Consider the following 12,304-nt stretch of genomic DNA (forward strand, 5'->3'; position numbering starts at 1 on the left):
AAATTCACCGTTGATAAATGTAAAGTAACGCACATTGGAAAACAATCCCAGCTGTACGTACGACGGTGTCTACATTAGCTCTTACCCCTCAAGAAAGACCATGGCGTCACCGTGGATAGTTCTCAGAAAACTTGTGCTCGCTGTGGTCAAAAAGGCTACCAGGCTGCTAGGAACTCATAGGAAAGGGACAGAATATATAATAATGCCACTATACCCCTACTGCACCCACACCTTGAAGACTGTGTCCAGGTCCGGTGAGACCATCGAAGAAAAAAAAAAATGATATAGTGGGACTGGAAAAAGGTTGAGAGAAGGGCAACAAAGAGGGGGAGGGATAGCTCAGTGGTTTGAGCATTGGCCTGCTAAACCCAGGGTTGTGAGTTTAATCCTTGAGGGGGCCACTTGGGGATCTAGGGCAAAATCAGTACTTGGTCCTGCTAGTGAAGGCAGGGGGCTGGACTCTATGACCTTTCAAGGTCCCTTCCAGTTCTAGGAGATGGGATATCTCCATTAGTGTTGTTGTTTTTTTTAAAAAAAAGATGATTAGGGGTCTGGAACAGCTGCCCTACGAGGAGAGGCTACAGAGATCAAGGCTATTCAGCTGGGAAACAAGATGACTAAGGAGGGAAGATGATAGAGGGCTATAAAATAATGGTGTGTGTGTGTGGGGGGGGGGGAGTGCTACTCTGTCACAGTACAAAAACCAGGGTTCACCTAATAGGCAACAGCTTTAATACAAACAAGGGGAAGTAATTTCCCCATACACTGCACAACTAACCCGTGAACTCATTGCCATAGGATGTTGTGATGGCCAAAAGTAGGACTGGGTTTAAAAAAAAAAAAAAAAAAAACCACCACAACCCCGACCCCCCAAAGAAACACTGGAGAAGTTCCTGGAGGATAGGTCCATCAATAGGTATTAGCCAAGATGGTCAGGGACAATCCCCTGCTCAGGGTGACCCATAACCTCCCACCACCAGGAGCGGAAGACAGGGGTGGGTCACGCCCCAATTGCCTTGTTCTGTACACTCCCCCTGAACCCCTGGCAGAGACAGGATATTGGGCAAAACTGGTCTGATCTTTCTTATCTTTCTGTGGCCACATTGCTGGTTGATCACAGAGCAACTTGATTCTAACGCTTGTGCTCTTGGCCAGGATTCTGGCCAAACCAGGGGGCGGGGCAGGGAAGCCGGTTACATCGGAAATAGCATCAGCCAGGCCCGTGGCTAAAGGAGAAGGATCAATAACGCGCGTGTCGGAGACATCGCTTGGAGAGAAAACAGGACTAGCAGGCCTGCTCTAGATTGCGGTGGGGTTGTGAGGATAAGGGGTGGGTAGAGATTGGGATGTACCAGGGCACCGGATGGGTACCCAAGACAAAGAACGCAGCACATTGTGTGTGAGACGGGGCAGCGGCCTCACCCTGTTACAGCCATACTGGGGATTGCTTTAGTCCCACCGTGGACTGAACGGCCACGGTTTTTAAAATCAGGGGAAATTCTAGAACATGGGAGGCCATCCGTCAAAGAAGACACTTTACTCCTGCTTTGAAAACCTCCCCCACTCCGGAATTAAGTCCATTGCTTGTTGGGGGGAGAAAGACATGTGCCCCCAAGAAAGTCTGTTGAAACTAAAATTTCAGGGGGAACCCCCCAAAACAAGATGTTTTTTTTAATCAAAAAGAGGGTTTTCAACATGGGGCCACATCCTCACCGTTAACCCCTAGCACTTCAGAGCAGATCTGAAAGTGCTTTACAAAGGAGGGCAGTATCGGCATCTCCATTGGACAGGTGGGGAAACTGAGGCAGAGTGGTGACTTGCCCTGCCCAAGGGTCACCCAGCAGGGCCAGTGGCAGAACTAGGAGCACACCCCAGGTCTCCAAAGTCCCAGTCCCAGGGCGCCAGCCACCGACAGGGAGTTTCACCGTCTTCACGTACAATGTCTTTGCTCAATCAGAGAGCGCTACGAGAGATTTTAAGCAACAGTGCAGTCGGTGGAACCTAGGAGTCAGGGATTTGCTGAACTTCTAACACGCTTGCTTAAAGTTCAACACGGGCTTGGTGCCAGAAGCTTGAAGTTAAACACGTGCAAGGTCAGGGCCTAGTTTGGTATTATTCTTCCTCTGTAAGTGCTACCGTGATACTAAACAGTCGTTAAAAAACAAAGCCAGCCTTCAGCTTAAAAGATTAAGCAGAGACCCAGATGCACAAAAAGACAGTTTTATTACAGTCAGGAAATAGATACAATCCATAAAAAAAAATAATCACCCATTATATTAATTTTATAGATCTATAAAAAAGCAGAGTGAAACCACTATAAATAAACAAGAAACCAATTTCGCAATAAGTTAGATTCAGCATGATTAGTCAGAGACTTAGGCAGGCGCTGGTCCTGAAATTTCAGCGCGCAGGATAAACAAACTAAAATAAGTTTATGCTCCTCTAAAAAGATTTGGTTCCAAATATCAGAAATAGGATTTTTTAAAAAGACAATAAATAGTTTAAAATATAATTTAAAACAAAAACAAAACACAGATTGAGGCTTTTCAAACTCTAAATTTTTGACGAAGGGCTGGTCTGGGGTGGGGCGGCTATTGACTGGAATAACTCTTGCAGAATTACTCCTTATGTCCCTGCTCCATTTCAGAGCAAATTTTATTCCAGAACTGTTTCATGAGGAAGCCCATGAATTATTCCAGACTAGAGCATCTGCACAGGGAGAAATTCTGTCAATTTCCACCCCCTCACACAAAGTAGCCCTTAGATGCACAGGTCTGATCAGTTGCGTGGAAAACAGACTATTCCCACTGGAGTGGGATCGCCAAATCCACCCCCAAGGCATCTTTGGAAACTCCTTGCCTTAGCTACTAGCCCAGCGACGCTATCCTAGCGGAGGAAGCCTTCTAGCTTTGAAAGATTAGTGGCTTTCTTCAAAAGAACTGAAGAGGTTTAGGTTCCATCCTACCTATAGGGAGGGCCTGTGACATAACACTGCTCCATTCCCAGCCCAGCGAGGAGGGGCAGAGAAGAGCAGATGGATCTGAAACATGAGGGGGTTGGGATGGGGGAAGAAAAATCAGGAGCCCATTTGGGTTTTTAGAATCTGACCCTAAAGCGATTCAGCCCATAAGATCCGGGTCAGCTTCGCTGAAGGTCTCGGCTCCCAAACAAACAGGCAGGTTTTGCCCGTGAGCTCGGATGTTTGAACAGCTTAGCTCAGAGCAGAGGACTTATGAGAAAGAATTGGTCCCTTCCTTGTGTTCGAGCCTGGGCAGGAACAGAGCTACCTGGAGAAATCTGGCCTGGGGTACAGACAGTGGGTATGGTGAACCCCACCTCTGCCTGCCAGACAGCCCCCCGTGCTGGCTAATTTCCTGCCATATTCCACCAACTTGACATGCAAAGAGGCAGCTCTACCTTCTCCCCACAAGGATCCAGACCACTAAGGAGAGATTAGAGGGGCTGGGGGCAGAAATCTGGCAAGCCAGCCAAGTTAGGACAAATTTGGGAGGAGAAATCACTTGCCAAATGGAAGACTCAGGACATGGCCTCCCAACCTGGGATGTCATGAGTGAGGGAGGAGAGGAGGGAACCACATCCTAGTTTACTTCTATCTGGACACCAAAGGGGGGAAGGATCCAATCACCCTCTTCCCCTTGCTGGAACCTAGCACCCCCTGCTGGCAAGATGAGAGCCAGCCTGCCGCCCCAGCCAGGCTGTATGGAGTTTGACCCGCAAGTTTAAGTCACATCAAGCCACATGTGGTGGCAACCAACCCCTCCGAGATATCAATAGCACTTGGGTATTTGAGCCTGAGGGAGAGTAGCACCCAGTGGGCAGACGCCAGCTGCAATGGGTGGCTAGCAAGGCCACACAGCTCATTCAGGACACTCCTAAGGGCTCTCGGGTAGAGGTCACGATCTGTTTAAAACTACAACCCTCCTACCGCCAGCAGCCCGCCCCAAGGGAATGAGAAGCGGAAAGCGGTTTCTTTTCTGTTCCCCACCTCCCCTGCCCCAGGCCGCTCTGAGACAGGAGGCTCGTCAGTTTCAGTTTCAGCACCTCGTCCATTTCACTTCACATCCACGCTCCTGCGCTGGCCCAAAGCCTGGGCACCAGAGGCTCCCCAAAAGCTTACAAAAAGGAGCTACCGGTTCACACCGGCTCCGCAGCTCACAGCAGCGTCCGGCTCCGGTGGAAATACCCACCCGAGAGGCAGAGCAGCAGGAGCGGCGCCAGGGTTTTTGCCGCCCTAGGCGGCAGCGCTCCTCCCCAGAGCATTCGGCGGCGGGGGTCCTTCCGCTCCGCATCTTCGGGGCACTTCGGCGGCGGGTCCCGGAGCGAGTCAAGGACACGCCGCCGAAGACCCAGAGTGGAAGGACCCCCCGCTGCCGAATTTCCGCCGAGGACGGCAAAATGCTCTCCCCGGCGACTGCCTAGTGGAAGCGCCGGCCCTGCAGACAGACAGACAGACAGACGTTACTTTCCTTTTTTTGTTTGTTTTGGAAGACACATGGTCATGCATCCGAGTTTCCAGCAGTGGCCTCTGGGTCAGGAGACCTGACTCAGAATCCACCCACAGACCCAGGCTGCAGAGATGTGGAGGTCAGGAGGTCTCAGGATATCTCGGCCTCCCCCCGTCCCCAAGCAAGAACAGCCCAGACTGTGTTCACCACTGAAAGCTGGGGAGAGGTTTTTCCTCCTTGCACGGTTGTTTACAAGACTCCATCCCCGGTCCCATCCAGCAGCAATATGCACTGGTATAAGCAACGATATGAGGCACGTGGTGATTGGGGAGGAGGGGGGAGGAAGCCCCCCCCCCCCCCTCCTAGGCCTAGTTCTCCTCTCCCCTTCTGCAATACAGGGGTCAGACTCCAATGGGAGTGGAATGGAACCCAGATTTGCACCAGAAGGAGAAGATCTGGCCCATGGGTTATTGATCACATGATCCCAGAGGGGGGCAGGGCCAAGGTTTTTGCCCCAACACACAACCCTGGAACCGATTAACCCCTTCAGCTCTGACCCGATACGGTACCTCCCCACCCCACCGGCCCCAGCCTCTAGGCGGAGAGGCAGCAATTTAAGCGCGAGCCCCAGCAGAGGGGTGGGGGCAGGGCCCACGCTGGAGGTTCGCTGCACACCTGCTAGTCGGAGACGGACAGGCGACTGAAGATGGGGAGCCGGCGCCCGCTGGGCCCCAGTCCCGGTGACTCCGACCCGCTGCTGCCTCCCGATTCCTCCTGATCTGACAGGGAGTCGGAGGAAGGGCTCCTCTGCAGAGACAGCTGCCCGGGGAAGGCGAAGGCATCGTGGGTGGCCGGGCCCCCCCCTGCTCCGTCCTGGCCCAGAGTGATGGTGGCCGGAAAGGCCAAACAGGGGGGCTCCCCGGCGGGGTGGCGGCAGCAGCAGGGCCCGGGGGCGGGCGGCGAGGCGGAGGGCGACAGGGAGGCGCTGCGGGAGAAGGAGGGGGAGCGGCCCCCCAGGCGCGGGGGCTGGCGCTGCTCCTCGGCGTTGTGGATGAAGTGGCAGCGGGAGCCATACGGGCAGAAGCCGGCCGTGTGGAAGGTCCGGCACAGCTCCGTCTTGTACTTGGGGTGGCGACTCAGGCCCCGCAGCTCCCCGGCCCCGTGGGCGAACTGGCACTTGGCCCCGTACTTGCAGACCCCGCTCTCCTCGTAGGTGCGGCACAGCTCCGTCTTGTAGCGGGACGAGGCGGCCCCCGCCCCCTCCCGGCAGCCCTCGATCACGCTGGCCGAGCGCTCTGCCCGGAACGGGATGTGCTGGAGGCTGGTGCGGGGCAGCGCCGGGGCCCAGCCCCACTGGTCGGGGAGAGACCAGAGGGCATCCGAGGCGCCGACTCCATCCTCCAGGGGCTCAGCGCTGCCGGACGGTGCCGCCGGGCCGGCGGAGAAGGCGCGCTGGTATCCCACTGGGCATCTCGCCAGGAGGCCAGGCTCCTCCCCCACGTTCAGCCTCAGGAAGGCCTGTAAGGGCAGAGGAGGGGGGAGTCGGTTAGAGGAGGCAAGCCAGCAGCCCCGTTCGGTCCACACAGAAACCCTGCCCCCCACCAAAAAACAGAACAGACGGCCCCTGGCTGAGCCTCACACGCCAGGCCAAGGGCGGTCCGTACAGCTGCGGCGGTGAATAACAAAGCCAAACCTCAGGCAACGTCCTAAGCATCAGCAGCCAGAAAATTCTGTTGATTGGGGGGGCCCCCCCAACAGTGTGCCACCCACTAGTTTGTGCTTCCTTGGTGAGCTGTGAAGCAGAAGGATGGATGGCCTAGTGGTTAGAGCACAGGCCTGGAAGCAGTGTTAGGACTCCTGGGTTCCATGCCCTGCCCCCCCCCCCCCCCAACTCACACAAGGCAAGCCACTCCCCTCCCTCTCCGTGCTTCTGTTTCTCCACCTTCACAGCAGGGACGCTTTACAGACAGTGGGGGGTCCTCGCAGGGCATGGGAGGAGGTGAGCATGCTGCCCTCTGCTGGATGGAATCAGAAGGGTGCAGCTGTGTTTCCTAGACCCCCTAAGCCGCCGGCAGGGATTTCCAAGGAGATTTGAAATGGGGGGGGGGGGGGTTGGGGTTCTTGCCCCACAGCTGCTCTCAGCAGGCCCTGGTTTGTGGCAGGGAGCCAGCCACACAGAGACCTTAGCAGCCAAACAGTTTAGGGGTCAGATCTGACAGCTCTGGCCGGGGAGCCACACCAGGAGGTCGCGGCGCACTTGCCCCAGCTGATTAAGGCCTGGGAGAGGGAGCTGAGCCATGCGCCTCCGGCTCAGACATCTGCAGGGGCTCCGTCTGGGCTGCCCGGCTCATGCAATTAGCCAATTACCCCGTCTGGGGCCTGCAGGACCGTAGATTGTGGCTCCCGACAGGGCTGGGAAGGCTCATTGACTAGAGGCGCAACAAGGAGCTGCTCCCGCATCCAGGGTGGGTGGGAAGCTTGGACATCTAGGGGACATGTGTGGGGTGGAGGAGGGCTCCCCCACAACAGTGCTCCTAGCTAATGAAGCATTAATGCAGGTACTGGAGTGGAGCAGGGGAGGGTGCCAGACAAGGACTCAGGACACCTGGGTTCTATTCTCAGATCTGCTGCCAGGGCCACTTTGGGCAAGTCCCCCCCCCCATGCCTCAGTTTCCCCAACCATCCTGTAACTAAAATTTGGTTCAGATTTACACCACCTCTCCAGTAGGAGAGCGCCCACCGCTGGAGATGTACTGGTGTAACAGGCCTGAGACGGTGACCTTTTCAGGGGCTGTGCACCGGGGCCTTTAGCCGCTACCATATCGCACGTAATACAAGCAGATCCACCTTTTAGGGAGCGCTCTAGGCAGCCGAGACGGGCACCAGGCCCTTGGGGGGCCAGGGTGTACAGAAGCTGGCTTCTACCAGACGGGCGGCCCGATGCCGGCTCACCTTTCCAGGCATGGCCCCGATTGAAGTCAGTAGGCCCGCTTGCCCCCACGCTGGGCTTAGTCCCGGGTCCCAGCAGGGACATGGTTTGAACAAAGGGGGCCCCACCACGTCAGCCAGTTCCCATGCTCCAGAAACACCAGGACACGCCACCACGGCCCAGGAGGAGAAAGCGGTTCCTACTTTCTCGGCTCCCCCAGGTTGAAACCTTGCAGCGAACACACGTCTGGCCCACACGGCTGAGCTCCTAGCAGGAGCCAGTCCCAGCCTGGCTCTGTCCCCGGAGCCTCTTAATGTTGCTTTGCGCTCCAGTTTCACACTGGGCGTTTAATAAACCACTTGGGTGTTTTATATCCCCCACCCCCACCCCGCCCCAAGCAGAACGCCTGCGGGCTACAAAACTCCACTGCTCGGAGCCGAGGGGCCTGCCTTGGTGGTCTGCTGCACCCCAGAAGCCAGGGGAAAGCCAGAAGGGGTGGGGTGGGTGTGACTCTCTGAAAGCCAGGGTCAGATCCCCAGCAGGTGTCCTATTTGAAGTGAGACCCGCTGAGGGCCCAGCCTCCGGCAGGCAGATTGGGGAGGAAAGAGACCCCCCCCCAAAAAAACCCATCCCAGCTCTGAGCAGCTGCAACAACAGTGCCACAGGTAGGGGGTGCTGGGACAATTTGGGGGAGGCGGAGAGCCATTAATCCAAGCTGCAAACCCTGCACTGAAGCGGGGGGGGGGCACACCCCTGTTTCCAGCACCCATCCAGCTTGAAATCATAGAAGATCAGGGTTGGAAGAGACCTCAGGAGGTATCTAGTCCAACCCCCTGCTCAAAGCAGGACCAATCCCAACTAAATCTCCTTGCTGCCTGGACACCTAGGTGACTTTTTACAAAACTCTGCACCCTTTCTCGCCCCTCATGCTGGGACCAATCCTCCCCCCCCCCGGAAGGAGCAGCCAGCCCAGTGACCCACACCATAAAACCGGCCGCCTGGTCACGTCTTTCCATTGCAGTCCAACCGGGGGAGGGGAAATCGAGGCAAGGCGAGCAAGCGCTTCCAGCCAGCAGTGGAGTTCACAGGGAGGGGGCCTGGAAGAAGAGGCGGGGGGGGGGGGAGAAGAAGCGTGGCACCAACTCACACACGAGCAGCCCCCCCCGAGCAGCCGGGAGCACATGGAGAACCAGATCAGACTACACCGTAACTAAACCAGCGGAGACTTTCTGGGGGGGGGGAACTTTCTTGCTTCAGGGGGCCTGGCCCCCCCAAGCCGGAGATCACCCCCCCCCCCCCGCAGGCCAGGCACTGGAGGGGAGGGGGGGTAACAAAAGCCCATCGGAGCAGCATGGCGGGAAAACAGGAGGGAGGCGCAGAGAACCCCTCCCCCCTCCTGCCCCACCTGGCACAGCGGATCGTCCAGCTCCACAAAGGGGGTGAGCAGATCGGAGGGCATCGTCTCCTCCTCGGGCCCCGGCTCCTGCGGCTCTCGGCGGGGCTGCGCCGGGCTGAGCCCGCGTGGAGGGCTTTTAAAGAGCCAGCCTTTGCAGCCCCGCGCGGCCCTTTAGCTCCGCCCCACCCGGGGAAAGGGGCGGGGCGGATAGCGGGGTGGGCGGGGCTATGGTGAGCCGGGGGTGTGTGTGTGTGTGTGTGTGTGTGTGTGTGGCTGTGTGTTTCACGCAGCAACATTCCCATGCATGGCTGCAGCCACAGTGGAGGCTGAGGCGAGAAGCCAGGACTCCTGGGTTCTTCTCCCAGGGCTGGGCGTGGGGTCTAGTGGTTAGAGCAGGGGGGGCTGGGAGCCAGGACTCCTGGGTTCTTCTCCCAGGGCTGGGCGTGGGGTCTAGTGGTTAGAGCAGGGGGGGCTGGGAGCCAGGACTCCTGGGTTCTCTCCCCAGCTCTGAGAGGGGAGTGGGGTCTAGTGGTTAGAGCAGGGGGGCTGGGAGCCAGAACTCCTGGGTTCTTCTCCCCAGCTCTGGGAGGGGAGTGGGGTCTAGTGGTTAGAGCAGGGGGGCTGGGAGCCAGAACTCCTGGGTTCTCTCCCCAGCTCTGGGAGGGGAGTGAGGTCTAGTGGTTAGAGCAGGGGGGCTGGGAGCCAGAACTCCTGGGTTCTCTCCCCAGCTCTGGGAGGGGAGTGAGGTCTAGTGGTTAGAGCAGGGGGGCTGGGAGCCTGGACCCCTGGGTTCTCTCCCCAGTTGTGGGAGGGGAGTGGGCTGTAGTGGTTAGAGCAGGAGGGTTGGGAGTTAGGACTGCTGAGTTCTCTTCCTGGAGCTGGAGTGTGACCCTTACCATGTCATTTCCCCATTCTGTGCCTCAGTTTGCCCACCTGTAAATGGGGTGGGTCCCTCTCTTTGTAAAGCGTTTCAGGCTTTTGTAAGCTGGCTGGCGTGTCTGTGGACCGCTGCCTTCTTCTGGATGGAACCAGAGCTGTGCCTCTGTGTGCCAGTCCCCCTATACTGCAAATGGAGATTCTCCTTCAGCCAGAACAATGGGGCTGCCTGGACTTGGGGATGGTGTGTTCTAACTCCGCTGTAGCCAGGAAAATTAGCTACCCATACCCCCAGTAGAGAGGGGGCAGCTGTGCGTTACTTCTTAAAAGCTCTCAGAGATCTGTATGGGCCCTACATGTTGTCCTGCCCACATTTAAAGGCACTATTGTCCTCTGCTGGTGTAGATCAGTGTCGCTCCTTTGATATCCATGCCAGGCCGGCTTACCCCAGCTGGGGGTCTGGCCCCAGTGACTCCAATGGAGCTACGGCCGATCAACCCCAGCTGGGGATTTGGCCCCACTGGGTACGTCTACACTGCAAGAGAACGCCCAGGGCTGGCCCGTGTCAGCTGGCGCGGGCCTCGGGGGAGGGGGGGGCTATCAAATCACAGTGTCGACGTTTTTTGGGGTGGAGCTCAGGCTGGGACCCCGGGAGGGGGGTGGGTCCCAGAGCCTGGGCTGCAGCCCGAGTCACAATGTCTACACCGCAATAAAACAGCCCCGGAGCCCAAGTCAGTGGGCACGGGCCAGCCGCGGGCGTCTAATTGCAATGGGAAAATGCCATTGACTCCGGTGGAGCTTTGCCAAGGGCCAGTAAATCAGGTGTTACACCAGGGCAAAGCGGGCACAAAACACTTCCAGGTCAAAGCCAGGTGTCTTTGGTGCCCAATTCCCAGCGGTGCCAGCGATGGCATGAGGGGCAAGGCAGGAGCAAATTGTATCCCAGTGTGCCCTGGGGGCTGAGTGGCCCCTGTCGCTGTTGTCTTTATCCTCCCTGTGTAGCAGAGCTGCGCTATCATAGAATATCAGGGTTGGAAGAGACCTCAGGAGGTATCTAGTCCAACCCTCTGCTCAAAGCAGGACCAATCCCCAGACAGATTTTTACCCCAGTTCCCTAAATGGCCCCCTCAAGGATTGAACTCACAACCCTGGGTTTAGCAGGCCAATGCTCAAACCACTGAGCTATCCCTCCACCCCCCATTGCACAGCTGGGGGAAACTGAGGCACGGCACAGCTAAGTGACTTGCTTAAGGGCACGGAGAGAGTCTGTGGCAGAGCAGCTGATTGAATCTGGGTCTTCTAAGTCCCTGACTGGCACCCCAAAGCCTGGGCCATCCTGCCTCTCTGGCGTTATAAAAGCATGCACAGGGGTTGAGCGTCCTGCATCGAGCCGCTCCCAGCTGGGACATGGAGCGGGGGCTGTTGGGAGGGGAAAGCACACGCATGTGCACACGCATGCACATACACACACCCCAGACTCTTTCTCAAGAGCTCTTTCACCGTGAGCCTGAAAATACAGTTGATGATGCAAACCCCAGTGCCCTCTCCCCTGGCATCGGTGGGCAACGTTTCTAGGCAAAATAATTTATTACAACCCGTCTGTGCCACCGACCCCACATTCCCCCTCCACGTAGCTTCTCCCCCCTCCATCCCCTTCCTTCCCCACCGCTTCCCCTCCTGGCCAACAGCTGCCAGCTCGGGTATTCCCATCCCATGACTCCGCGGCGCCTGGCACCCGCCGTTGTAGAATCGTTCAAGCAACGGTCACAAACAGCACCCAGCCCCGCCCTGCCGCGTCCCCGGTGCAGCTGCTGCTGCAGGGTTGGGAAGAAAGTCCTGGGAGGCAGCGTCATCCAGTGGTTAGAGCAGGGCATTCTGGGAGTCAGGACTCCTGGGTTCTATCCCCAGCTCTGGAAGGGGAGTGGGGTCCAGTGGTTAGAGCAGGGGGGGGCGGGGAGTCAGGACTTCTGGGTTCTACCCCAGCTCTGGAAGGGGAGTGGTGAGGGTCTAGGTGATCTCCTGCTCTAACCACGGGAGCCCACTCCCCTCCCAGAGCTGGGAACAGAACCCAGGAGTCCTGACCCCCACTTACCCCGCCCCCAACTTAAAACTATTCAGCTCAACTTCCTTCCCAGACCCAGAAGGAGAACCCAGGAGACCTGATCCCAGCCCGCCTTGCTCTAACCATGGGGGGATTTTAACCATTAACGTGCTGAGTCCTTTTGTCCTGGGCTTGCCCACCCATAGCCCTCCCCTCCACCCCGCCGGTGGTCCCCTGGGAGTGACTGTGAAGTAGATGCCCCTCTGGCCGGAGCCGGGGCAGAAGGGAGGGGGTGATACCAGTCTGATGGGCCCGTTGGTCTGGATTTGGGGGTGCCAAGTTAGATGGATGGACCCAGTGTCCCTGTCTCCCTTGCCCACCGAACCCAAGCCTCATAGCTAGGGAGTGACCCCCCCCCAAAACCCCAGAGCCTTGCGCAGCTGCTGGCCCCCCTGAAAGCAGTCGGGGCAAGGAGGAGCGAAGAGCCGGCTGAAGGTAAACAGCATGTCATAGTCCCTCTATCTCGCCTGCTCTCCCCCCCGCGAGCCCGTTGGCCGCCAGCTGGGCTGAGCTGATAGCCACAGGAGCGGGCGAAC

The 12,304-nt window shown here is 57.6% G+C and overlaps 1 protein-coding gene across 1 annotated transcript in view; it reads right to left on the reverse strand.

Annotated features, from left to right (window-relative positions):
• Nucleotides 1-2,204: 2,204 nt before the first annotated feature.
• Nucleotides 2,205-12,304, reverse strand: part of LOC135893293 (uncharacterized) — a 29,239-nt gene continuing 19,139 nt past the window's right edge. The window contains exons 2-3 of the mRNA XM_065421091.1: nucleotides 8,801-8,906; nucleotides 2,205-5,984 (exon numbers count right to left, since the gene is read on the reverse strand). Coding sequence (XP_065277163.1) covers nucleotides 5,145-5,984; nucleotides 8,801-8,906 — 946 coding nt within the window. The 3' untranslated portion in view covers nucleotides 2,205-5,144. The remainder of the gene's footprint in view (nucleotides 5,985-8,800; nucleotides 8,907-12,304) is intronic.

This window comes from Emys orbicularis, chromosome 21 (genome assembly GCF_028017835.1).
Source record: "Emys orbicularis isolate rEmyOrb1 chromosome 21, rEmyOrb1.hap1, whole genome shotgun sequence".
In the NCBI taxonomy this organism is placed as follows: domain Eukaryota; kingdom Metazoa; phylum Chordata; order Testudines; family Emydidae; genus Emys; species Emys orbicularis.